This window comes from Cydia amplana, chromosome 14 (assembly GCF_948474715.1).
Source record: "Cydia amplana chromosome 14, ilCydAmpl1.1, whole genome shotgun sequence".
Classification (NCBI taxonomy): Eukaryota; Metazoa; Arthropoda; class Insecta; order Lepidoptera; family Tortricidae; genus Cydia; species Cydia amplana.
In genome coordinates, this window is record NC_086082.1 from 2,970,591 (window position 1) to 2,998,227 (window position 27,637).

The 27,637-nt window shown below is 39.4% G+C and overlaps 2 protein-coding genes across 3 annotated transcripts; both read right to left on the minus strand.

Annotated features, from left to right (window-relative positions):
• Positions 1–596: 596 nt before the first annotated feature.
• On the minus strand, positions 597–8,246 carry LOC134653909 (serine/threonine-protein kinase VRK1-like). Its single transcript, XM_063509273.1, has 6 exons — positions 7,842–8,246; positions 7,237–7,306; positions 5,907–6,103; positions 5,169–5,385; positions 3,087–3,260; positions 597–1,358 (listed from the first exon to the last, which is right to left on the minus strand). Exons 1-6 carry the CDS (start codon positions 8,061–8,063, stop codon positions 613–615), a joined length of 1,626 nt encoding a protein of 541 aa, XP_063365343.1. The 5' UTR covers positions 8,064–8,246; the 3' UTR covers positions 597–612.
• A 1,582-nt stretch (positions 8,247–9,828) lies between these two features.
• On the minus strand, positions 9,829–27,006 carry LOC134653790 (protein spaetzle 4). 2 transcript variants are annotated; one of them, XM_063509156.1, is made up of 5 exons: positions 26,739–27,006; positions 12,785–12,952; positions 11,817–12,631; positions 10,551–10,712; positions 9,829–10,084 (listed from the first exon to the last, which is right to left on the minus strand). In XM_063509156.1, exons 1-5 carry the CDS (start codon positions 26,766–26,768, stop codon positions 9,829–9,831), a joined length of 1,431 nt encoding a protein of 476 aa, XP_063365226.1. In that variant the 5' UTR covers positions 26,769–27,006. The 2 variants fall into 2 exon arrangements, with proteins under 2 accessions (XP_063365226.1, XP_063365227.1); XM_063509157.1 differs by having other exon boundaries at positions 12,785–12,955; positions 26,739–27,005.
• Positions 27,007–27,637: the final 631 nt, after the last annotated feature.

Sequence of the window (27,637 nt, forward strand, 5' to 3'; positions counted from 1 at the left end):
GAAATAACGGAACCCTTATAGGATCATTCGTGCGCATATACTAGGAATCCTCTAGACTGAGCATAGTAACGCTACCCCCTCTGCCACTTATACGGTAGTTTTACTCCATCTTCGAGTCAACCCCGTGCCGTGATTGGTCCGTGTCTTTGAACGGACCAATCACGGCACGGGATTCGCTCACCTCGTCCCCCGCACCCCCGTATTTTTGGCAGCATCGGTTTCATAAAATAATTGCTCTAAATTCAGTCTAGAGGATTCCTAGTCTATGTTCGTGCGAACCCCCTTTATCTCCGAAATTTTATACTGGGCCTAAAATTTTGAAAACAATACACAAAATAGTTCTTTACCTATGGATGATAGGAAAACCTAGTAGAAATGTGCAGTCAAGCATGAGTCGGATTTAATGTACGGAACCCTTGGAACGCGAGTCCGACTCGCACTTGGCCGGTTTTTTTAACTCACGTGATGTAGGTACATTACGCTCGTTATTTTGATCCATTAAGAGGAGCATCGACAGGATCAACATGTAGGAAAGCCCGGCAGACACTGCGCGCATTCAAGGATGAGTATTTCCAATAGCTCACAGCTCAATTCAGTTTGTCGACTATTATACTACTTGGGTGGCGACCGACCGTTCATAACGGTCGGGGCATTTTTCCACGACCTCCCTTTAGGCTTTACTGTGGTCACTTTCTTATTTACCACTCTCTTCTCCGTATACTCCTCATCGGACACGAGTATTTTCTCTCTCCTCTTAGGCTTTTTCTCCTCAAAAGACTCCTCGAACATGTCAGCGCTAGTATTCTTAGGCTCATTCTCTTTAGATCTCTTTAACGGTATCTTGTCTTCTATCACTAAACTTATAGGACTATCGAAGGAGACCACACGCGGGCTACGCCGTTTCTCTAAAGATGTTTGCGTCGCTATATTTATGTGGTTTTTCTTAACAGGCGGCGTGGCCTTTGGAGTTAATTTAGGTTTTTTAACTTTGACGAGAAGCGAGGGTTCCGTTGACTTTCTCTTGGCTTTCTTTTTGGTTTCTGATGCCTTGGGTTCCTCGTTTTCTCCGTTTTCTGCAGTTCTAGGTTGTTTATGGTTGGGATTCCTTTTTTTGACAACTTTAGCGTCTGTTTTCTTCTTTGGCGATTTTTTCACAGGTTCCTCATCACTTTTATCATCAACGGTGATGGTTTTAGCAGAAGTATTCGCTTTTTTGGTGGGTGTGAAGACGAGTTTGCTGTTTCTGGTGACGCCCTGGCTCTTGAGGTAGGTTTCGAAGATTTGGCGGCATTTCGTGTAGTTCGGCACCTCTTTCGGCTTCAACGTGTTTATGTATTCGAAGAATTTTATTAGGGCATCTGAAATAGATACATAATTGAAATATAAGTTGTGTTCATGTCACTGTGACGGGTTGAGAAAAAAAACACTGCCATAAAATTTGAGTAGTGCTAAACCCTAAAACAAGAACAGTCTTTCATAGAAATAGGAAATTATTACCGTAATTTTTAAATAAGAATTTTACCCGAGTGTGTGATTATGTCTGTTCATCATTCTAAATTTCTCTCCTAGCCTCTTTCTAAATTTCAAAGACCCAAAACTATAAGACACATTCGTGAATTCCTGACGATTAGCGACTACAGAAAGTGCAAGTTTCGATAAAGTTAGTAAAGATCTCGGAAATTTCACAAGAAATAAACAAAGAAAATTAAAAGTAAAAATAAACAAAATTGGAAGTATCAATTTATTAAAAATTATGAGAATTCCATGTGGAAATTTCGCATTTTTAGAGACTTTTCCAAGGCACATGGCCGCGTAGCCAACGTGCCAATCGCTTACGCTTCGTAGCGATCGAAACACAACTGTTACTGTCGCACTAAAGCTTTGGGTTCCTCCGAAAACGGTGCCGTCATATGACGGCCGCTATATAGCGGTGAATGACGTCACTAGAACGTTGTCTATGTAAACAAGATGGCGCGGTTTCCTAGACGGCGTTGATTGTCAACATGACGTAAAAAAGCGGTGCCGTCATTTGGATGACGGCCGTCATGACGGTGTCGATAGTTTCGTGAACGTATTATTAGATAGCGGTGACGCCATTTTGAATAAATGACACGAGATTTGAATAAATGATTCCGTATTACGATTATTTTCCTCTTTTGATGATATTTCATCCTCCAAGTAAATTATAGATGGTCAAGCAAATATTTTTTTTTTGTTGTGAATTTCATAATTTAAAAATTATTTAATCTTAATACCATTCCAATTAGCTGACCAAGGGCGGGTTTAAATTCAGCAAGCTGTACCCGCACCTTTTTCATTACTTACACAATTTGTTGCACAATGTTTAGATAAATACTTACCTACTTACTTAATATACCTAAGATGGACTAATTACCTACCTAACCCTTATATTACACCTAAGAACTGATGTAAAAAGTAATGAAATAAATGCATTTGTATTGTATTGTATTGTATTCAAATCTTGTCAGTAGAAAAAGGCGCGAAATACAAATTTTCTATGGGACGATATCCCTTCGCGCCTACATTTTTCAAATATGCGGCTTTGACCTTGGTGGCTGACGGTGTGTTATGACGCCGTGGTACTTTCCACATGTCACCGTAAGGACGGCCGTCTTTTTGCCGCCGCTATATGACGGCCGCTATAAGACGGCACCGCTTTCGGAGGAATCCAAAGCTTAATATGGAAAAGTGATAGGGAGACACAAAGCGTTTCGTTGTCGAAGCGATAGCGATTGTCAGCTTCGCCATAGAGAAATATAGTAAGACAAGAGTGCTCACTCCATACATCAGTTCAGACTATTAATTTCAGTGTCTACATCTAGCTTCGAGTAGCGGAACTATCAGTACTGCTACTTGACAATAGATGTAGCACCGACCGGAAAGTCTTATCTCAACAGCATAAGACTTTCCGGTCGGTGCTACATCTATTGTCAAGTAGCAGTACTGATAGTTCCACTACTCGATGCTAGATGCTAATAGTCTTTTTGGTACTAAAATTGATGTATGGAGTGAGCACTCTATGTATTTTTTTCTCTATGGCTTGGCTAGGCCGGCAGTAATCTTACCAGGTACATTGCCGTTCAGCTTCGCGATACTTGTCTTCACACTCTTCATGAAGGCTTCCTTCATCTCCTGAACAGCCTTGGGCTGTTTAAGCGACTTCTCCCAAGGCAAGGTTCCGACCAGCCACTGCAGCATGTTGTAACCTAGGATCTCAAGGTCGCCGCGCATTGTGGCCACTGGAAAAATAGTTATTTGTACAACAAGAGATCAAAGTTTGATATTTCTTCGAGTGCTTATTTTGAGTCCCGTGCAAGCGAAAGATTCTATAGTAGATTCACGAGCGTAGCGAGTGAATCTAATTTAGAATCTTGAGCGTAGTAAGGGACTCAAAAGAGCACGAGATGTAAATAACTTTGATCTCGTGTAGTTCACAAAACTTTTCACCTCAGCAGTGAGAACATATTAGAGAACCCGAAAAATGTATTCCTTCTTCATCACTTACCTCTATTCACTGATGTTTTCTTAAGATATACCAACAATTAAATTTTCACCTCAGCAGCTCGAACAAGGGTACTTTGCTACTTAAAAACAGTGAGCAAAATGCGATTTTGCTCACTGTTTTTAAGTAGCAAAGTACCCTTGTTCGAGCTGCTGAGGTGAAAATATTATTAAGTTAACCTTTTCGACGCCGTGTCAAACACAAAAGCTGTCACTCGGACGCCAACCGAACCGATCGAAGTGTCAAAACCATAAAACTGAAATTGAACTTTATGCATAAGCACTTAGGTCTATGTTACTCTGTGGTATGTGACTGATTAATCCGTCTTTGGCGTTGGACCTACGGTGCGTCATTATATATATGTATGTATATGCGTCATTGGCGTGCAAAAGGTTAACCTTTTCGACGCCGTGTTAAACACAAAAGCTGTCACGCTGACGCCACGTCACCGAAGTGTCAAAACTGAAATTGAATTTTATGCATTTGCACGTAGGTCTATGTTGGTCTGTCGTCTGTGACCGTTGAACCTACGGTGCGGATATATCGGTCATTGGCGTCCAAAAGGTTAACAAAGCTTTTTGTTGGAGGGTTAATAAATACTATGGTAGATGTTCTAGGCCGGATATGAACGATATGGTGAAAGTATTTGCTGCGCGGGAGTTACATTAACTCAGTCGAGCGGTGGACTGATATCCAATATTCGTGAGTTTTGTTAGGTTATGCTTAGTGAAATAAACAACATGAGGAAACACTTAAAAACAGGTTGGCATAGCTCATTGCCTTGTTTTGACGGGGGCACTACCAAAATCCTCAACCTAAATATTAGCTTTAACTTGGCACTCTGCCAGTCACGTGAATGTATGACTGCACCATATTTTACATAAAACTTGGCAGATAACTTAGCATGGTCCATAGACTAGGAATCCTCTAGACGGAGTTTAGAGCAATTATTTCATGAAACCGATGCTGCCAAAAATACGGGGGTGCGGGGGGACGAGGTGAGCGAATCCCGTGCCGTGATTGGTCCGTTCAAAGACACTGACCAATCACGGCACGGGATTCTGACACTTTGACTCGAAGATGGAGTAAAACTACCGTATATAGTGGCAGAGGGGGTAGCGTTACTATGCTCAGTCTAGAGGATGTCTTGTCTGTGGCATGGTGGGAATCAGGGATGTTGCGAATATCCGCAACCGCTGAACTTCCGCATTATTTCCAACATCCGCATCTGCATCCGCATCCGCATAAAATCGATGCGGAGTTTAATGCGGATGTGGAACAGGTCGGTACAGAAACGTCTTAGCATCGGCGTAAGTGCTAGACTGCTAGGTAATCTAGTCATTAGCCAAAAAAATCTATTAGAAATGAGCAGTCAAGCGTAAGTGGGACTTAATGTACGGAACCCTTGGAACGCGAGACCGACTCGCACTTGGCTCGTTTTTTGAAATAAAAATTACTAAAATGTAATATTTGACGTTTTTTATGTACCTATCTTGACATCCGCATCCGCGGATGTGAGCCTTTAAAAATCCGCATCCGCGGATGTCAAAAAATCGGCATCCGCAACATCCCTGGTCGGAATCTAAAATTCGTTAGACTATAAACCTTTAGCAAGCTTTTAGTTCGATAATTAGCAGTTTCTTACCTCCCATATGCGCATCCCTGCTAGTATACTCTATAGTTCCATTATGCGCACACTTCGGGTCAGGTTTGAACTCTTTATCATTGACTCTCGTGGCCAAGCCGAAGTCCACTAAGTACGCCTGGTTTTCTGTGCCTTTCTTCAGCCCTAGCAGGATATTGGCGCCTTTGATGTCAGCATGGACGTAGCCGCGGCTGTGGATGTACTCTAATACGTCCAACTGTAAAATTAATAAATCTTGATCAATGGAATAGTTAAGCTAGGGATAGTTTTTATGCCATAGTTATATGCCAGATATTAAAATGACAGTTTAATGGCATGGCGGTGGCAACAGTCTAAGATTTAAATAGATGACGCCAGCATAGGCGGCTTCGTTATATAATGCTTAAAGAGCATTCAGGCCATAAAACTAAAAAAAACAGGATTTCCAATTGTAGGACTATCAGGATCTGCCAACCCAATTGCCAATCCACTATCCAATCTACCAATTTGACAATTAAACTGTTGATTTAGTATGTGCGATATAAAAATGTTGATATATGCAAGTAAGTATAACAGGTTAGCACTGATTGACTAGCACGTTATCTTTCAATTCAATTCAATTCAAAATATTTATTAAAACAGGTGGTATATAAAGTTTTCATAATACTTCCTCATTTTACCATAATATGACGCGGATTAGCAAAGTATTATTTTATAAGTAACTAAGGTTTTCTCTTCTGAGCATATGACTAAGCTTACCATCTGCAAGCCAATTTGAAACACAGCTGTCGCTGGGAAAGACCTCCCGCTATCAGTGAACAGACTCCACAGGTCTTTGCCATAGCGCTCCAGCACCAAATATCGGTATTTCTCCCCCTTATAGTCATGTGAACCATTGCCGTAATAAGAGGGCATCCCGAGGCTTGACAGTTTCTTGCTTTTCATGAATGACGTTACTGAAATAATTCAATTAATATCTGGGAGACCGAGCTTTGCTCGGAAAACATATAAAAACTCGAAGATGCGCGTTTTCCCAGAGATAAAACCTAGCTAGATCGATTTTTCGCCCCCAAAAACCCCCATATAGCAAATTTCATCGAAATCGTTAGAGCCGTTCCCGAGTTCCCCGAAATATATATAGATATAAATAAATAAATATGCAAGAATTGCTCCTTTAAAGGTATTAGATTTATAGTTAGTTTTTTTAGCAATGTAAAAAGGTTTTATTGAAAAACACTTTAAAAAAATAAGTCACTGCAAATATGTTACATAGTCTGTAGGGGGCTTATGAATCATATAGGATTATTTACATTCTTTTGCATTCATAAGTAATAGAATTTACTGATTTTTAAAAAGCGTTTTTCAATTAAAAGACTCGCGTAGTCTGATTCTAATGCAAAATAAACGAACTATAGTGGAGTTTGAACCATTATTATTCTTAGAATAAATTTAAAAGTGGAAAAATTACTGTCTTGGGTGAGAATTGAACTCACGGCCTCTGGATCGATATTCCAGCACTCTGCCATCTGAACCACCAAGACCTCATCCATAGCTAGAAATCTTTCCACCATATTATGGGTCTAGGGGACCCTTAGCGACATCTACCGTAAGAGCGTTACACTTCTTAAACAGGTACCGGAGTTGCAAGTCATATTGGAAATTCACCAGTTACGATGTGCTACCCATACTAATTTAATTTTTTACAAGCTGAAATGTCTGCAACCGATGCTATTAAGCTTAGAATAAATTTATTATTATTCTTTATTCCGTTTTAGGCAGGCAGCTGATGCTGGTATGTCTAAATCATAGTTCACTTAGCACAATTTCATTGTTCAGATATCCACAGAAAACCACCAAAATATTAAAGACCAATGCTTGTAATCTATCTTTAACATGGGGAAATTCAGTGGCGATTTGCCCTAAGGCCCAGTAGTGGCAGTTGTGCAGTGCTGAGAAAGGGTGGCTAGTACTTACTACAGAGCCGGGGGCCTAGAGCGGACAAGACAGCAAAGCTGCTGATGGGGAAATTTAAACTTTTTATTTGACATCATGTTTACACATCATTATTAAACAATACATTTTAACTTACTGTCATCCATTTTCGCATTTCTGATGTAGAAATGTTTCTCCACAAACAATGGTCCATTTTCATGAGGTTCCTGGGTAAAAAAGAAATGTTACAAATTGTGGTTAAACATTCCAATGCCGTCACCCTATTTTCTGTCTTTTTAAGCAGTTAGATTTAAGAATTAATGCTATAGCTATAGTTCTCCAATAGACAGGTATCTATATATTTTCGTAGCAAAATTCACATATTTTCCAGTTCTTAATGGTCATCAATAATTATAGAGTCTGTGCGGAAAGAGAAGAATCGTGGAATGTATGGGGCCCAATACATTCCACGACTCTTCTCTTTCCGAACAGACTCTATTAAGCACTTCACACTATATAAAGGTTCGTCACACAGGCGTAAACTTGTAAACTCCTACAGTCCACTTCAACCATATCAAAATGTATGTTTGTACATGACGCCTCATTTGGACTAATTTGCGCCAATTATGGTAAAAATTATTTTAAATATGAAATTCTAAGATTGTCCTTCAACTTGACACTCCAGAAATTAACTATAATGTAGACAAATCACGAGTAAAGCCAAAGAATACATAAATATAGTAACAAAGTGACTCTACTTACAATTTTAACGACAAAAGGATAGTTAGAACCTTTCGGCGTACTATCATGATCACACGCAGAATAAATTTCTCCGAAGCCCCCAACTCCTATGGAAGGTCCGATGCGCCATTTCTTCTTCATGGTAGTATCATGTATTATTTCGCCAGTAGCAATAGGAGCTGGCATTTTATATCCATTAGCCTTTTTCTTCGGCACTGCGGCCTTTTTAGCTCTCCCAGTCATTTTGTGGTTAGATTACGACAGTAACACAATAACAGAAATTAAGTTATATTTAGCCCTAAACTATAAAATTCACAGCATTTTTTCTTACAAAATACACGATTGGATATGCGATTGAAATCAAAATAGCGTCGTTTGTTGACTGAATATGAGAAATGTCAGTTGTCGTTAACCGCCATTAATTTTGAGGTAGGGATGTGCTCTGTTGACAGTTCCGCGTGTTATCGGTTTTCCATTTAAAACCGGTTTTATTAACCATACAATGTCAAAACTATCCATAGATGGCGCTGCGCTTTAATGCTATTCTCGAAGAATTTCTTTCAAGGTGTGATCACGGTGTGATTTAATCATACAATTTAATCAGATTGGCGAAAAATTGTTCCCTTAGTAATAAATTGGTTTTGTGATTTTTTCCTAATTTGACACCATACCAACAAACCATACCGACACCATAATAATTATCTGCACGGTCCTATGTATATAGACATTAAATTTTGTGGAGACGCTTAATTTTTGTATAGTTTTGCAATTTTATCTAACATACATTAAACATAACATTACTATACCTAAGTAGTTATCAGCAACTCGCTTTAGGTGGTAAAAGTAACAGAAATAACCCAAAAATCTCCTTTTAGGTTTCTCTATATAAATAAATAGCACACTTTTCTGGCCTCTGCCTAGCTTATTTGCGGGTAAAGACAGGAATTAGGATAGGTGAAACAGAGAATGCTGTAAAACATTTAAAAATAATTTAATTATTAAATTTTGAAATGACAACAACGTTTATTTTTTATACACTAGCCTTAATTAAAATAAACTACCTATATAAGTTAGTAAAAACAAGAGATAAAATATAAAATCTAAATAAATTAATTGACTCGGGAGCATACGCGATTTACAGTCACAATGTACAAGTTCCATTCGAGAATGGTGTTTTACTTATGGTAATAAACATACAATTTTAACGCCATGGAATAAAAAAAATAACTAGAGAATAAATAAAATAATTTAATCACAAGGTGGGTTTAGATTACAATAACTGATACAGAAGTTCGATTTTCTTATCGCTGACATTATTTTGTCAAAATCAGTACCTGTAAGATGAGATAAAAATAAACCAAATATTATACACCAGTACAATAAAACAGATGTCATTGGGTAGGTACGTTAGTTTTCGTCCAGCTCTAGTTTTCGTCCACTTGACGAAATTTGAATATAAACCTACATTAGTGCAGAAATTTGTACGTATTGCAATTATTAATGTATAAACAATATATCTGTCTACACAAAAATGATATTTCGCTAGTAGAAAATTAAAAACCAAATATATAATTTGCGAATCTGTCAAGTAGACGAAAACTAGCGCACTGATCCTATACGAAAGAAAATGTGACTAAAGCGCACAGTGCCCAGGTCTGGGACGCTGGGTGTATCTCAGCCCTGGGCACTGGAGGTCATGGTCACTTTTTCTTTCATATATAGGACATAAATATTTCAGTTTTTAATTTATAATCGTATAATTTCTACTTGAAATAACTCAAATTAAAATATTTTCATAGTAAGTATAATTTGACGTGAGACATGTCAAATTATAAGGTAAATAGCTCACCCCCACCGAGTTCTGCTTATGACCTTATGCCAGGCCAGTGGTACCTTTCCACTTGTTTGAATATCAGATGGCAGTGGTTTTCGAGAGGTAGATTAGGACCCAAAGTAACTGGAAAAAATCTAAAATGAAAACATAGGGTTCGAATTAAACGCTTACATTTTAAAAGAGATCCTCTTCATCATCATACGCGGACATATACCAGTCCCTAGCAACGTCTTCATATATTACTCTCTTCACTTCTTCCCCGTACTGTGGATGTAATATCCGGGGAGAGCGGGCGCGAAACTCCAAGGGGACGTCGTAGCATTTGCAAACGCAGCAAGCTGGGAACTTGAACCAGTCGGCGAAGATCCCGCGGCATTCATTGCGAGGGTCATAGGCGAGCAGTCTGTGGAGACGATATTGCTGCTCACACCTGGAAATTTCAATCCAATTTTGTGGTTAATATTTTAAAATACAATGGCTTATAATTGGAGGATATATAGGTTGACTACTAAAATTGCTCTTTAAACTTTGCAGCGATAAACCTAATTAGGCTTCTTAGTAAGTACTCGTAGAAAAGTCAAGAGAAGCATTTATATTCGTTTAGAATAAAATGTTAAAGGTGCGCCAACATCGTTAATACACACGAAATAACACGAATTTTAGTAGACCATAACACTTAATTGAATACTGTCGTGAGTCTTACTAATATGAAAGCAATTTTATGGATGATCACATGTAGTACGCGAGTTATGCACTTATGAGTGTTTCAGACGCTATATCTTTGTATTGCACAGTAGTGTAATAAAATTCACAACGCTTCAAAGGGTCCAGGGCCTAGATTAATATTTTTTGATAAGTTGTTTTATTTCAGGATTGAGTAGTGAAACAATACAAACCTGCAGCCCTCCCTGCAATACATTTGCTTCTTCTCGTTCACACAGGTCTCTAGATGGATGTACTGCTCGAAGGGATACATGTTGAGCAGCGCCAGCACCTCGCCACGCGTGCTGTTCGCCCAGAACGGGGCCGCCATTTCCTCTTTGGACTCACATGCGTTCCTGTAATACCACACCTTTATTCATTACCCTGGCCGAGAAAGGAAGGGGTTAAATTAAACAGATATCTTCTGTTTAATTCCTTATTTTATCCAGATAAATTCTAAGCTTGTAACTTGTAGATACTGTTCTCGTTTTCGAATACATACAAATTAATTTTTGATTTGTTACATTGATTAGTCAACTTGTTTTACTGTTTTACTTGTGTTGCGAACGCAACCATTATATTTGTATAAAATCTCAATACCTATATTCCTAAGTGTAAGGCCTGAGTGGACGCTCGAGTTGGGCGTGCAGCGGGGCGGGGCGTGCGGCGTGCATGTTAAACAAATGCAAGCGTATAGGAGCGGCCTTTGAGCCCGATGCCACGCTGCACGCCCCGCCGAACGCTCCGCTTTGAGCGTCCACTCAGGCCTTACACTAATGCATTAGCTAAACGCGGTCGTCGGGCTCGGCTAGTATTCGGAAACTTTTTTTTTCTTCAGCACCATTAGGAGCGCTCCACATACTTTGTATCGCGGCCAATTACAGGCACCTAAATTTAAACCACCTTTTGTACTGATCAAATATTGCAAATCACTCTCTCATCAGCCTCCATGCAATATCCACCACTTCTACATTTAACCATTTTGGCAAGAGCAAGAACCCTTGTAAACCAGTACTTTGGAAAATTATATCAGTTAACTAAGAATTGAAGTTTTTTATTTGAGTCGTCGAGCTCCTGACCTGCACGGCGGCTACAACTTGTTAACTCTAACCCATAACAACCGTACGTAGGTCATTTTAGACTCTTTGAAAAAATCTTTTCCTACTCTAGGTAAATAGGAGTGAGCTAGTAAATTGTTTCCAACCAAAAACGAGTTCTGGTGATATTTATATGTACCTATACTTAAGTAGTGTACTACATACATACGAAGGCTAACAACATGCGAACGCGAAGCGATGCGGCGCGGGGTGATCAATCCGTTGATACGTGGCCAGCCGCGCCGCTTTGCTTCGCGTTCGCAAGTTGTAAGACGCAGCGTTAGGCTAAACTGGCTAAAGTAGTGTACCACACTATATATTTTTTTAGGAATTGGATGTTATTGAACAATAGATAAAACTTACGCTCCTCGTAATTTTATAACTGCAGGTCGCATAGCCTCTGGTTGTGCAGGCTTTGGATGGAACTCTTCCTTCTTCTTGTTGACAATGTTGACATTGGTGTCTATCCTGTCAGTCTTAACCTTCTCGTGCTCTGAAAACAGAAGTGTCGGTGGTAAAGTTGAAGTGTCAGGTGTCATTGGCTTCCAAGCGTCTTTACCCGAGTCTGTGGTCATATCGTCGTACTGCATATCCAGGGTTGTTGTCTCTGTTGAGTTCAGAATGGCTTCTGTTGTTGTTGTGATATTCTTATCCGATGAGCTATTTTTAGCGGCTAAAGCTACTGGTTCACTTTTTACGCTTCCAAAATTTGGGTAGATGCTATTCGTTTCGATGCTTTGTTTTATTACAGCTTCAAGCGTTATGACATCCGGATCCAAATTGTTAAGCTCAATATTAGCAATGCTTTCAAGCTTGGTTTTATAAGATATACCTTTGTCTTCATATACCGTCTCATTACTTGTTATTTCAGTTAAATTTCTATTCCCAGTCTTATTAATTTTGGTATTATTACCGTCAAACACTAACGGTTTTACTCTTAAAGTATCGTTATCAGATTTCCTATTGGAATTTGATTGGATTGGTCTGAAATGTGGCTTTACTTTCATGGCACGTCCATGGCTTTTCTTAGTGTACATCATTTTTGTTTTGATTATGTCTTCGGCAAAATCTGCAGTCTTTTTAACGTTTTCATCCTCGTCGTCTTCTATGAAGTTCTCTAGTTCTGCTTTTAAAACTGCTATGTGACGTTCTTCACCATACATTCTTCTCATGAGACCCTGAAATTAACAAAAAAAAGTTTTGTTAGTCAGGAAAGCCGAAGTTTAGAACTATGGACTCATTTTGAGTGCAACCAAGAAAATATTAAGACTATTTAAATTAATAATAGCAACATGTTTAAACAATGATAAAACGACCCATAAGATGTGTACCTGGTTTTCCCTCACGAACCTCCTGATGGCGTGCCACGGGTAAGCTTCTCCCGGGCTGGTGCAGTAGCTTTGCTTGCTGAGATCGCAGGGGGCGGCGGCGCGCGCGCGCCCCGCGCGTTTCGGCCGCGCGCACGCCGACGCATAGTCGTACCCCAACACGTGAGGCACCTACTTGCAAGAAAAAGGGAGAGTTAGCATATTTATTTGACTTAAAGCAAAGTTAAGTCTGAGAAACCAATTTTGTCAGTAGAAAATGTGTTTCATTTAAAAAATGTAGCCGCAGTGGTTTTTGATCCCACATAAAAAAAACAAATTGGTTTGCCAGACTATGTAAAAATCCCCTGACTCCGCGGATATACTAGAAATTAGGTCAGGGGTTTTGGTATCTTGTGTAGCGACACGAAAATATAAAGAAAAAAAAACCGGTTAACAATACTATGCTATACACCACTATAAATTCAAAATCCGCTGTCAAGTGTTAAGTAGCTAACATACTATCGCACCGCACCGTGACCTTGGAGCGTCGCACCCATAAGTGAGAGCGAGAAAGAGATATATGTTTCTCGCTCTCACTTATGGGTGCGACGCACCAAGGATGCAGTGCGGTGCGATAGTGTTTAACGGACCTTACGGAATTTACGGATACGGAAATAGGTTTTAGGTTCTTTATATAGTTGGTCAAACCACTTTGTCAGTCAGTAAGAACCAGGATAACTATACTCATCCTTTTCTTTTGGGTTCTAGAGTTTATCGATATAAGAACTCTCTACCTACATGTCACTAAATTTTTTCCCCTGAAACCCGACGTCTTAATATACTGATGGGTGGTTGATGTTCGGTAATAAGCGCGTTGGAACAATGACACATAAGTGTATGCCACAGACAAAAATCTACCATGTTGCAATGAGCTAAGGTATTGTTTTTATAATTTTACGTCGAAACGTTTTTGGATGCTGTTTAAGAGCTTGTTAACTCTGTGTTTCGCACCTGCGGGTTGTCGGCAAGATTGATTGTGAATATGGCGCTTAAGCTGTTTAAGGTCGCAGAATGTATAATTTAAATTAAGAGAAGAAAGTGGATTGAATTTAAAGATTTTGAAGCCCTTTCCATTGTATAGGAACACTTATTTATGAGCAACATTTACAAGATAATGTCGAATGTCGTACAGCTGTGCCTAGGGTTGCCAACCGTACTATATTATATAGTATTGTACTATATTTTGGCTCTCTGTACTATATATTTTTGGAAAATATATAGTACGCTAAAATACTATATTTCCGATTAAACGTATAAGTATTACACTTATGTTTAGTATTTTATCTAAAAATACTATATTTTTTGAAATGTACTATATTTTTGATGTCTTATTCTGGAAAATACTATATTCCACCAAAAAATAGTTGGCAACCCTAGCTGTGCCCCCTAGCTAGAGAATACAATGTGTAGGCAATGTGTAGGTACCTAACTAAATGTACGAGTATGAACACTCTCTCCTTGGCCATATGAACTATGAAATATCTCTGAGTCCGGAGTTGCAGGCGACCAAAGTCCGTATAGTATGCTTGTTTGCCACCGATGTGGTAACAAAAGGTCACCATTCACATCAAATACTAGTCTTATACGACTACTCAAAGTCAAAGTGCTATTAACCGGTTATTCTTATTAATTTTTAGTACTCAATGATAGATGTAAATGTAAGTAGACGATAAATGACAAATGTATGCGGGTCGCGACGACGTCGTGAGATCGCGGGACACCTGTATAACTGTGTGGTCTAAGTCACGGGAAACAGCGGTGTATTCTCATTTGTCCCCGGAACAGATGGGAGTAGGTGCGTTCATATGAATCATTCCCATCTGTCCCCGCCTCACGTATCGCGGAGGTATGTGTAGCGGGAACAAATGGGAATACACCGAAATAGTGGAGCGGAGTATCACTCCTTCCACAACTCAGATACCTACTGTTCGTAATTTTTTCGAGCCATAGGGCGGGATTCCACCAGTATTTTTGCAGCAATTTTGTACATAATATGCTTACCTTATTATTAAATTGTACAACTGGACACGGGACTTTATCGCGGATTTAAGTTTTAAGATTTACCTCCGACGTTTCGAGGACGGCGTTGTCCCCGTGGTCTCGGAGAAGACTGGCTAAAGTTGACTTCAACATCTTCGCCAAGGGTACACTACATAATTCCGAAATATTTTATGCCGAATTTTAGAATATCGAATTTTATTATTCCGTTTTTTAAATGCTCGACCCATCAAAATTCCGACTGTCGTAATTACGAACGATGAAAACCACGAAAGTGTATATTTCCGAATAGCAAAAAAGACGATTTTTTAAAATTCCGAACCACATAATTCCGAATATAAAAATCCCGATAGTGATAAACACCGAATTTAACATTTACGATTTTTGAAATCACGAATTCCGAAATGCCATTATTCCGAAAATTTTAATTCCGATTCCACGTGACTCCTATTTTAAATATCCCTATTTTTTTTAATTCCGAATTTATCGATTCGTGCTCCGGCGCTACGGGCAAAGCAGCCCCTTCGCCCTTGCGTATCAAAGCGCAGGCACAATAAATGCTCGCCTACGCAGCTTCGGCTTGCTGGTCGCCTTCGGCGATCAACAGTTTGTTTTCGTGGGGTCGCAGTTCTAACCTAACCTAACCCACTTTTCTGGCAACAGTTCGTTTTCTTGGGGGTCGCAGTTCTAACCTAACCTAACCCACCTTTAAGGCAACAGTTTATTTTCGTGGGGTCGCAGTTCTAACCTAACCTAACCCACTTTTCTGGCAACAGTTCGTTTTCTTGGGGGTTGCAGTTCTAACCTAACCTAACCCACTTTTCAGACAACAGTTCGTTTTCTTGGGGGACGCAGTTTTAACCTAACCTAACCCACTTTTCTGGCAACAGTTTGTTTTCGTGAGGTCGCAGTTCTAACCTAACCTAACCCACTTTTCTGGCAACAGTTTGTTTTCGTGGGGTTGCAGTTCTAACCTAACCTAGGCAAAAGTTTTTTTGTTGGACGCTACGGGCATCTACGGAGCATCTGCTCCGGCGCTACGGGCATTAGCAGCCTCTTCGCCGGGCTTTGCTACGGCGGGCGAGGGCTGATTCCCCTCCGCTCCTCCGGCTTTTTACATACACTCTAGGGGTAGGACAGACAAGACCACGTGGATAGTGGGGTACTCCGATTCGGATTATGGTTAGTTAGATTTAAAAAAGTGCGTTTAAGTCTTATTTTGAAAATCACGAATTTCATTATTCCGAGTTTACAAAAGATCGAATTTCTGAATACCGAATTACTTTATTTCCGATCGGTCAATGATTTTTCGGAATAGACAAATTCGGAAATAGTTATTTGTACAACAAGAGATCAAAGTTTGATATTTCTTCGAGTGCTTATTTTGAGTCCCGTGCAAGCGAAAGATTCTATAATAGATTCACGAGCGTAGCGAGTGAATCTAATTTAGAATCTTGAGCGTAGTAAGGGACTCAAAAGCGCACGAGATGTAAATAACTTTGATCTCGTGTAGTACACAACATTTTTCACCTCAGCAGTGAGAACATATTAGAGAACCCGAAAAATGTATTCCTTCTTCATCACTTACCTCTATTCACTCATGTTTTCTTAAGATATACCAACAATTAAATTTTCACCTCAGCAGCTCGAACAAGGGTACTTTGCTACTTAAAAACAGTGAGCAAAATGCGATTTTGCTCACTGTTTTTAAGTAGCAAAGTACCCTTGTTCGAGCTGCTGAGGTGAAAAAAATATTTTCGGATTTTTTCTAAATCGGAACTTTAAGCTTTCGTCCATATGAAAATCGGATTTTAAGTATTCGGAAATAACACAGTCGTGGTTTTCTTCTTTCGTGGTTTTCAAAGTCGTAATTTCGATATTTCGGACATATAAAAAATCGGGATTATGAAAATCGAGGTTATGAAAGTCGGAAAAACATATTTCGGAATATTTGGGTGTTCCCCTTCGCCAACGTTCAATAAACTAATAGACGGTAGTTCGAAAAACTCGCGCGGCTAGAAGATATTGATGTCAACTTTAGCCAGTCTTCAGACAACGCCGTCCTCGAAACGTCGGAGGTAAATCATAAAATGTAAATACTCGAAACGTCGGAGGTAAATCTTAAAACTTAAATACGCGATTAAGTCCCGTTATACAATTTAATAATGTGTAAAAATCGTGGAAGTTTAAAAAATCAGTGATATGTTTACCTACTCTACTGGTGGTATCCAGCATAATATGCATCGGGTCAATAATGTACAAAGTGAATTCATTCCATGGGATCAAGGGTCACAACGTTCCATAAACTTACCGAATAGAGTTACTTTATATACCGAATAGAGTTTTCTTCTCTTGTTTCCTAATGGAATTAGTGATTAACTCAATAAGCCAGGGGGGCTCCTCTGCCGGGCTAGCACATGATTGGCGCGACAGTATCTCGAGGCGAGAATAGACTAGGTACCCGTCCCTCTTTTAATTAACATAGTTAGAAAAAGACTGGTAGTCTATCTCGTCGCGAGATACAATCGCGCCTATTATGTGCTAGGCCTACTGAAGACTTTCTCTCATGACTTGCACCATCGCCGCTATCGAAAGTAAACGCCCACGCCTAATTGAGCCGTACCTAATGACATCCTCATTTCACTGCTTTCGATCGGCGACAATCGAATAACGGCCGATTGAGATTGTACAGCAAGCACCAAATGTGAATGAATTGCATTCATAAAGCGGGTATGCACTTTTGCAGCTCATAGTACCTCTAGTGTAATCTAGACCTAGAGCACAGAATAACTAATAGTACTACCCCTAGAGGAACATAGTTGTATTTGTGACAACAGGGATGTTGCGGATGCAGATTTTTTGACATCAAATGTCAAATGTCAATATAGACCAGCGGTTCTCAATCTTTTTTTTTGACGGAACCCTTTTGGAAAGCGAAATACCTACTTGATGGAACAATCGTTTTTAGAAGTGTATTTTTTTATTAATAAGCATAATAGGTAATTATGCTTATTTTATTATTCTAAATTCTTGCGGATCCCCTGCAGGGGTGTCGCGGAACCCTAGGGTTCCGCGGAACACACTTTGAGAATGGCTGATCTAGACTATTTCGTTATATGACTAAATTACCTAGCACTTACGCCGCCGCTAAGACGTTCCTGTACCGACTTGTTCGACATCCGCATCCGCATAAGCTCCGCATCGATTTTATGCGGATGCAGATGCAGATGCGGATGTTGAAAATAATGGAAGTTCCGCGGTTGCGGATGCGGATGTTCGCAACAACCCTGGTGACAACACTATACTTGCTTAGTAGGTAGTATTTGATTTGGTAGCAGTAGTAAATCATTTTATTTTATTTAAAAATAAAACTGATTTATAGAGACATTTTATTGGGTAGTTACTAGGTAGTTACCTACTTTTCGCAGTTTTTCAATTCTTATTCAAATTAATTGCTAATAATATGCACATTATGACTTGCTCTTGCGACCTTTTAGGGACATTGATTGATGGACAAGTCTGATAAGGATTAGCACTTTCTCTATCGATATGCTAACAAGTAGGTATTATGGTAGTGGTAGTAGAAATTATACTACTTAAGGTACCTATTATACATAATAGTAGGTGTAGCCGCCGTGCAGGTCAGGATCTCGACGACTCAAATAAAAAGCTTCGATTTAAAGTAAACTGATGTAATCTTCCAAAGATACTGGTTACAAAGGGTTCTTGCCAAACAGTAGGTATTATCGCCACTGGTGATCGTAGAGCTGGCAGCTTCCTCGCACAAATAATAAGTATTGCGATACAGCGAGGAAATGATGCCAGCATCTACGACACCATGCCGCAGGGGATCAGGGTAATCGTTTTTAGCTATTTATTATAAAATTAGTTTTATTTATTTTTAGTTTTAGCACGGGTTAACAAAATATACATAAACCTTCCTCTTGAATCACTCTATCTATTAAAAAAAAAACCGCATTAAAATCCGTTGCGTAATAGTTTTAAAGATCTAAGCATACATACAGACAGACAGACAGCGGGAAGCGACTTTATTTTATACTATGTAGTGAAGTGATATGTAGGTATATTAAGTTTGTATGCTTGAAATAAAATTACTTATAGTATTATGTTCGCTTGAAATATACACCCTAAATTAGGACGGGTGACTCTTCGCGAAACTGACCGTGTAGGAGGTTTTGCCTGTAAACGGCGTTGCACATTTAATGCAACTTAGACGTGCATTGTTTAACCTACGTTTTTTTTTAAAGAAAATTGCAGTTTATAAACATCATTAAAAGGCTGATTTGCCTGTGAGCAACATTATTTTTAGTAGGTAAGTATATTCTAAATAGTTGGTGGGTTCTTGGCATAGTGAGCTAATATTTTCATCAGTTATTTATTACATACATATATTAAATACGAACATTAATAAATACCATAGATAACAATTTCAATTACAAATTCTCAATATCTACAGTGTGTAAATCCAATACGGGCGAATATTTAAACGGTGGTTAGCGTTGGGAAGGACCTAATATGAAGTACCAATATTGAGATAGATTTTGTTTCAAAATACAATGAAAATGTTAACCATACAGAATAATTCGGCCTGCAATGTAATACCAACACTTAAGTTACGGGATACGATACGCTAATTGGCAGTTACTATAAAAAGCTGGTATATCGTGATGTCATGTCATCTTATGTTTCTTAAGAGCCAACAGGAGTGGTCATTTCTCCATATAAACGTACTCGACTGTTTCCTCCGTGGGTTTTGAAGCTAGATCAATGATTTTTTCAACACAGATTAATATTGTCGGACCGTTTTGCTTTTTTTGATATTTTTGTGTTTTAAGGCTCTAGAGCCCTTCAAAAATGGCCAAAATCGCCTAATTGACTATGCCGCAATGAGAGGCGTGGTATTCAAAACTGATATCAATTTCCAAATTTGGTTACGATTGGTTAAGTTTTGGAGGAGGAAACAGTCGAGTACGAAACCTCGATTTTTGAGATTTTTACGCAGGATTTTTCGCCTTGTCCTTATCGCACTAGTTTTAGGAGCCGCTTCCGTTAGCGAGACGGGTATATTTAATTTACCTAAAATATTTAAATCTCAGCTCCTGTTTCGTCTTAATGTCTGCAGTAGGTACATTGCTGGTCGGTACCTAAATCAAAAAAGAAAATTATGCGGGGTCATAATTTAGTGTAGGTAAGTTAAAAAAACTTCTTAATTCATGATTAGGCGGATACATTCTATATCTGGTTTAACTTATTGCCCGTATTAGATTTTCACACTGTATGAATATGACAAGTCTTGGAGTGCATCTCGTTTGCGCTTATTAGTGCACGTGAGCCGTGCCATATTTGGTATTACAATTACATACGCTAATAATAAAGAAATGTAGACAGGTATGAGCGCTTCCACACTAGCGGAACGGCGTTTTTTTTATGATGGACTCAAACTCTAATAGGGTATTTGACTAGGTACTGTACTAGCTTTTTTCGAACTGTTAAAACGATTTTGCTACTATAGAATTTAAACACTAACATGCGACGTCACAATCAAATGACCTTCTCTTTATAGTTTTATACGGGTTTTAAAATAGAAATTGTGTCTAAAAATAACTGCTGTCTACGTTACTCTATTCATCTTTTGCTGCTTTATTTCATGCGTGGTGTAAAATAATGTATTTTAAAACAGTCAAATACCTTATTCCTGTATTTAATAGTGTTCCGGCTCGACGCGTCAAGTGTGAATCGTTATTTGGCAAGTTCAGCACGATACGATGCCCACGCGCATACGCACGCTTTCTCCACCAAAAAGAAGATGTTTACAGCCGTGTGGGCATGCGTTACCGTTGCGCGTTCCGGAGTGTACTAAGATGAGATTTCGCTGCAATTAACATGTGTTTTGCTGTACATTTATAACATGTGTTTGGATAGGTCCAATACGGCATACCTACGGTAAATTTATATCAGTAGCGGAATGAGATATATGACTCTAAATTACCGGATAGCTTGATGGCAATTTGGCTCGCAAAAACTGCCACAATTAAGTTAAGTACATTATAAAACATCACACAATTTAATCAGATTTATGATTAATATAAGAAAAACAAATGTTAAAATGTGTAGTGAGTGTAGGTATCTACTATGCCTAAAGGGGCCCACTGATTAATAGTCCGCCGGACGATATCGGCCTGTCAGTTAGAAAAAGTGGACGGTTCCGAACAACTGACAGGCTGATATCGTCCGGCGGACTGGTAATCAGTGGGCCCCTTAACCCGTAAAACCCACACACGTGCATAATATTTATAGTATATTACAATGGCATGTGTGCGTTATTTGGTACATTACATACTACAATGACGGATAAGGTCACAGAACAAGTAGAATGGCGTGGCGATGCGAGCAGGGTACGTGTCGCCGCCGGTTATGAGCAAACGCTCGCATGCTAATACTCGCCCGCGCTGACCGAAAAACGTAAACATGCCGTTTGCGCCACAATAACCTTCAGATTAAGAAGCCAGACATCAAATCTGTCTAAAGGAGGCGTATCCATTCACCAGGCACACAAGTTTTTACTACCGTTGCGCGAGTGTTAGTAAATGTGGAGAGGAACGAGCGGCGACACCGGTTCCGATACTAACTGCGCGCGATAGCCATTCTAACCTCTTTAATATATTCTGTGGATAAGGTCAAACGATTATCAAGGGCTTGTTACTTAGTTGTTAGACTTCACAAGCGTTTGTGAATAACGCCTATAATTTTCCTTCCCTTTAGACTCTTAAAGGGACGGAAAAGTGTAGAGTTTAGACTTTAGAGCAATTATCGCTGAAATCAAATATCAAGTAACGTAAAGGATCTGACTCACGCTAGACCAGGCCGGGCCCGGGCCGAGGCGTCCAACATGTAATTTTCTATGACGGCTGATCGGTGATCACGTGGTGTTTTCCATAGAAAACGAAGCGCCCGAAGGTTCGGCCCGGCCCCGGCACGGTCTAGCGTGTCATTAGTACCTAGTGGTAATACTGGCGGTCTAGCATGAGTTCCCTTCTTGCGCGCGACTCTATACATCTTGCGCGACTTCAAGTATGGAGTCGCGCGCGAGAACGCAACTCATGCTAGACCGTCTGGTAATAATAATAAGTCAAGATCAAGAGAGAGATAGATGCATGTTGCGATGGCCACGATAGTAAACAACAAACAGATCAACACGCTTCGGCTAAACACACTGAGATGTTATCTCAAGCGATCTAAGTGAGAAAGTGAGATTGCGATGATCTCTACATTATGTCTACTGGGGAATGTTTGTGATTGTTGCTGTTATGACATGATTACAACTGTTACGAGCGATAAGAGTGTCACATCTTTTATTGTTATAGGTACTATGTATACTACTTCGTGAAATGTGTTGAGTATGACAAGTGGTGTACTAGAAGAGAGGCCTATGCTCAGCAGTGGGCGATAGAGGGCTGGTATGATGATGATGATGATGATGATGGTGAGTATGACACGAATCTGATGAATTGATGATGAAGAGAAAGATACTGGAGAAAAAGTGGATCTTTGCCCAAAAGTGGGAACGAAGCCCGGAGACAATGATTAAGTACCTGCTGGCCTAGCCAAGCTGACAATCGCTATCGCTTCGACAATGAAACGCTTTGTCTCTCTCTTTCAAATTAGTGCGACAGTGACAGTTGCGTTTCGATCGCTACGGAGCGTTAGCGATTGGCACGTTGGCTACGCGGCCAGGTCTACACCTACGGATGTGTATTAAGTTGTGAAAAAATTCCAAATTTCTCGGAAATTTCAGGAATATTTCAGGAACAACGCAGCTTTCATTTTTGAAAAGAATAAACATCGATTCCCGTACAAAAATATGAGATGTATCGGAATTTTTCATGTGGTGGTAATGTCACCACCATCACAACATCAGTAGTAGGTACCTACACCATTTAACGCGCAGACATATACATAATTGATATACCTATTGATACCTAATACAGTCATCTGCAGAAGTTGCTAAGCGGGCGAGATGTACAAATTTACCTTGACACGCTCTTATTCTCTTAACAATAAAGTCGCGTCAAGAATATTTAGATCTTCTGGCCCGCTTAGCATCTTCTGCTGCTGGCTGTACCTGTACAGTACATGTCTCAAGATAAAAAGTGATTTTATGGTTTGGCCAAGTCAATGTGGGACGCAAGTGAAATACTTGACGTCGATATCTACTGGCACTAAGTTAGGAAAGGCTTTAGACGTTCGATAGTCGAATGTTTACTAACTATAGGTACTGATCTACGAATGAGAAAGTCTAGTCTAGAAATTTCCGGTCTAGTATTCTCAAAACCTGTTCTTATAGTCAGAAACCTGACCGATTTGATAACAAAAAACTGGAGCCGATTTAACGTAATTTACAAACAAAAAATCTTTGGAGAAACTTAATAAAAAAACAAAAGAGGTTCGAAAGTGTTACATATCATTAGTTAGAAGTGAAAGTAAGTCGTGACGTCACATGGTGCTGATGTAAACATTAAGCAATGTTGTGTTGTGATGGGAGATGGAGCTGTCATTAACTTGAGGTCATTGATACCGTGATGGAGGGTGTTTTGACATTGGTTTGACAAGTTTTGATTATACAAGATATAGTCTGTGCGGAAAGAGAAGAGTCGTGGAATGTATTGGGCTCCATACATTCCACGACTCTTCTCTTTCCGCACAGACTCTAGACGGTAGACAAGTTCTCGAGTGGTGACCGCGTAGCGTTAGGACGCCCTCAAACTAGATGGAGTGATGACCTTTGCAAGGCGGATGGCAAGAGCTGGATAAGAGTTGCCGCAAATCGTGCTCAATGGCGTGCAATAGGAGAGGCCTATGTCCACCAGTAGACGAGAGTAGGTGATGATGATGATGATGATTATACAAGATAATGGCGCAATTACACAGCGTCTGAATCTACTCCCAGACCACTTTATCTTGGATATTTTTAAATCGAGAGTGAATAGACATATTTTAGGTCATGCTCCATCCTAGACCGCATCGGCATTTAAAAACGGGTGAGATTGCGATCAAATAATAAAAATAAGTTTTTGGCAAAAAATACATTTTTTGTACAAGCTTTTATCGCTGACTGTACTTTTCTTTCCACAGGAAACTACTCATCGAAACAAAACCCAGAACGCAATTAGAGTTTGCGTTGTTTTTTCACAGAGTTCCCACGGCCACCTCCTGTCTCCATCATCACCTCCTCTCCTCTCCCTCCACATCCTGTCTCCTCCATCATAAACCACATACCTACTTACATTTGATTGTAGACAGAGCAGTAGCTAAACTTAACACATTTGGTCAGCAAGTGTAACATGTGTGCTCCAAAATAGGGCCGCGAGCGCAGGTGAAAACCCGCCAAACTTTCACTTTGACGTAAGCACATTTGTGTCGTTATGCGGCTTATGTCACAATGTGCTATGTTCTATGTTCATCCTATGCTAAATGTCAAAATCATTTTTAACCAAATTTTTAAGGTCCTCACATAAATAACACTTCGGCCCCGATTTTTCGTAGACGGGTGGATTGATTAGGAAAATTATTGTTTTGTTTGAAAGGGTGTCCTTTACAGGTTGGTCCCTATGTCATCGAGTCAGGATCTGACAGTGGATCTGACGATGGAAGAAGTTATGAAAATTCTTCAAATATATAAGCTAGACCCACTTATAGGAATTTGGTTACAAAGGTGGATCAATTATTTTTTTGTTTTACAGTCGTGTCAGCCAGCCGGCAATAGTAGCATAATTTGTTAGAGGAAATGTTAACCATCATTCTACTAATATGCTAAGTATATAGATGACACATTAAAGAAACGCCTTATAACTAGAGTCTGTTCGGAAAGAGAAGAGTCGTGGAATGTATTGGCCCCATACATTCCACGACTCTTCTTTCCGCACATTAAATTAAAATGTACGTTTGGTTATTTTAAATGGCTAAAATAGATAAGTGACCCAGATGATCGTAACCAATGGGTGACAAGAAAAAGTTGATTCACCCATGTTTTAATAGTAATTCGTGGATTTTCTCTAAGAAAGGTACTTTTAGTGAACTGGAACTGCTGATGGTCTTGAGAAGTCGGTTCTTTATTTGTTAAAGGTTGTGTGTTATGTAGTCTCTTACTATTATCGTATGATAGGAGATAACTCACATGAAGATTGAAGATAATATATATGCCATTCCTTTGTTGCCGCACAAAAGCACAAAAGAACTTCATCACTCAGACTAATAAATTGTAAATATTGTCAGTTTATGAATATTTGCTATTCATAAAGATAATTGGCTGGTCTAGTCGAAAGCAATTAACTTGGTTACGTTACGACCCGCTTCTCACAATTCTAATCCAGTCTATGGTCGGACACAGTCAGACGCACGAGTGATCCTATAAGGGTTCCTTTTGAGGTACGGAACCCTAAAACATATAAGGAATATATTTCCCATAAGAGTTTCATGACCGAATGTGATACATTTGTTTACTTCATTGATGTACATATTAGATTCTAAGAAAGATAAAGTAAGGTTGGTCAGGTGTGTAAAACATTTAAAAGCTAATAATCATTAACAGATAACAAACCTCGTTAAACATGCTTCATCCAACAATGAGGTTCGTTGACCTCAACATAAACAACATTATGTTGAGCTAATGAGCTATTGTTAAAGGGTGTCATGTCAACTTTTGAAGTTTAACTGTTGTTTGCTATATAGTTTCCCATACTATTGATACCATTGGTATTTATTGAGCGAGTTGCGGAAACTAGAAACACAATCGAAGTACATACATTTGAAACTAACTGCGAACTAATTTTCTATGAGGGTTCGCCGGTTAGTCCGTTTGCGCCGAGATTTTTGCAAATTTGCCGTCTTTTTCTACAGAAAAAAATAGTTTCCCAGAGAATAAGAAAAATGTTAGCTTTAATTCCTTGTTACTCTTGTTAGTCCTAACCTGGCCCGATGAGTTTCGTGGAATTATTAATAGTACTTACTGAATATCATTTAATAGGTAGATGTCGTCAGTAACCTTTCGGTGAAAGAAAATATCGCGAGGAAACCAATACTACATTGCCATGGAAATTAAAGATATGTGTGTGACTGAAGTCCCCGTTCTGAATTGACATAGCGTGGGTTTTCGCTTACTACTTTTCTATACTTCAAGACCATCCTCTAAGTTGTCGATAGCGTCGTAAAACACACTGCTAATTGAATACAGTGGTCACTTTAACAGCAAACTAATTGCCTTGAGGCTATAACTCGTTTGCGTTTCCGAAGAAAGTTGAGTTAAACTAGTGTTTGATTAGAAAATGTGCGGTTGCCTTTTGGTTTCTTCAATATGCCATCTTGTAACTCCGTCCTATTATGATTTGTATGTCTTTTCACTTTATTATTATTATTGTATTAAGGACCTTTTGAGTGCCACTTCTACCAACAGTGATCTGTTATGGCAGTTCCTTAAAGATCATTACGAATGCCCGTTGAATCTAGGAAATTCCAGATTCCTTGGGCTCAAAAGGTGTTGTTCCTCATAAAGGTTGCAATATGTCCCGTTCTAAGGGCCACCCCACATCTGGCGTCTTTCAGGCGTCGGCGTCGGTCAGCGCTATGGAAAATAACGTCGCTGCGCAGTTGCGTCGACGTTGCGTCGACGTTGCGTCGATCAGGGCCGTAGAGTTGTAGACCCGAAAGACGCCAGATGTGGGGTGGCCCTAAGCTACCATCTGAAGGTAGAATTGACTTTACTGAGCTAATTACATTACAGATAACTATTGAAGAAAGTTGTGCGAAACGATATGAAATTGCGCGTAAACTTTTCGGTGTACAAACGCCTCCAACACCCCTGTCAACACAATTTGTCACCAGACACTAGCACTTTCGAACTCACCACAAATATCAACGCGATGGCGACTCGCATCTTATCGTACTTTCACTGATTCGCGAGCGTGCATCGTGGCGCGTGGTCTCGTGGCCACGGGTGGGCTCTAACTGGCTATCTTGGTCTACTTTCGCCCTGTCCTTGCCGTATATTCCTACACAGAATCGTACTTTCCAGCCAGCCAGTATAATTTTAACCTAGAGAGCTGCAATCTTGTATAATCGAAAAGCGTGCTTATACTGGTTTTGATAAGACTCCGGACTTTAGGAATGATTTCATGCACCTGTACTTGACCCTGTAGGAAAAGTTGCTTGCGATACGGATTTAATGACTCTTTTTATTGTGAATGAGCTTTATATGCTGTCTACTTACAGGCAATTGATTTCTCTTTGTTTTCGCTGTGAGGTTTGTTTCTATTGATTGACAAGTTAGATTTTCTGCTTGTCATGCTTAGCAAGCGTATGGACATTGGACACTCAATCAAGGTGTTAATGTGAGCCTTCGAGTCTGGGTCGATAGAGTTTTGTGTAGAGTAGATCGAACAAGTTGATAGAGTGCACTCTTAACTTAATCATACTTAATTCATTAATTCTGATGGTATTTCCATTTTGTAAACCTAATTGGATTCATTTAAGCTCCTTATTTTGGATTAGAGATTTATCAGATTTTTTTTACTCTCTTCTGAAATTTGGTAACTCCTTTGATTTTGTGGATACTGTGGCTAATCAGTTAGGTTAATTATATTCACCACATTTATTACTCAAGAAGCAATATATTCAATCAGGTAAATCAGTAAATCACTTACCTGTCACGCGGAGTCGCCAAACAGCCTCGCTAATTAGAAAACATCAATCTTCCACATTTCCTCCTAACCACTGATACCACGATTAAAATAACCCACATGCCTT

Coding starts and splice junctions, on each gene's coding strand:
- LOC134653909 (XM_063509273.1), bottom strand. CDS start 8,063: ATGACTGGGAGAGCTAAAAAGGCCGCAGTGCCGAAGAAAAAGGCTAAT. Junction 6,104..7,236: donor AAATGCGAAAATGGATGACA/GTAAGTTAAAAT, acceptor GAATTATTTCAG/TAACGTCATTCATGAAAAGC. Junction 3,261..5,168: donor CAGGGATGCGCATATGGGAG/GTAAGAAACTGC, acceptor CTATTTTTCCAG/TGGCCACAATGCGCGGCGAC.
- LOC134653790 (XM_063509156.1), bottom strand. CDS start 26,768: ATGCGAGTCGCCATCGCGTTGATATTTGTG. Junction 12,953..26,738: donor CCATCGCGTTGATATTTGTG/GTGAGTTCGAAA, acceptor TCTTGCAAGTAG/GTGCCTCACGTGTTGGGGTA. Junction 10,713..11,816: donor GTTATAAAATTACGAGGAGC/GTAAGTTTTATC, acceptor GTGGTATTACAG/GAACGCATGTGAGTCCAAAG.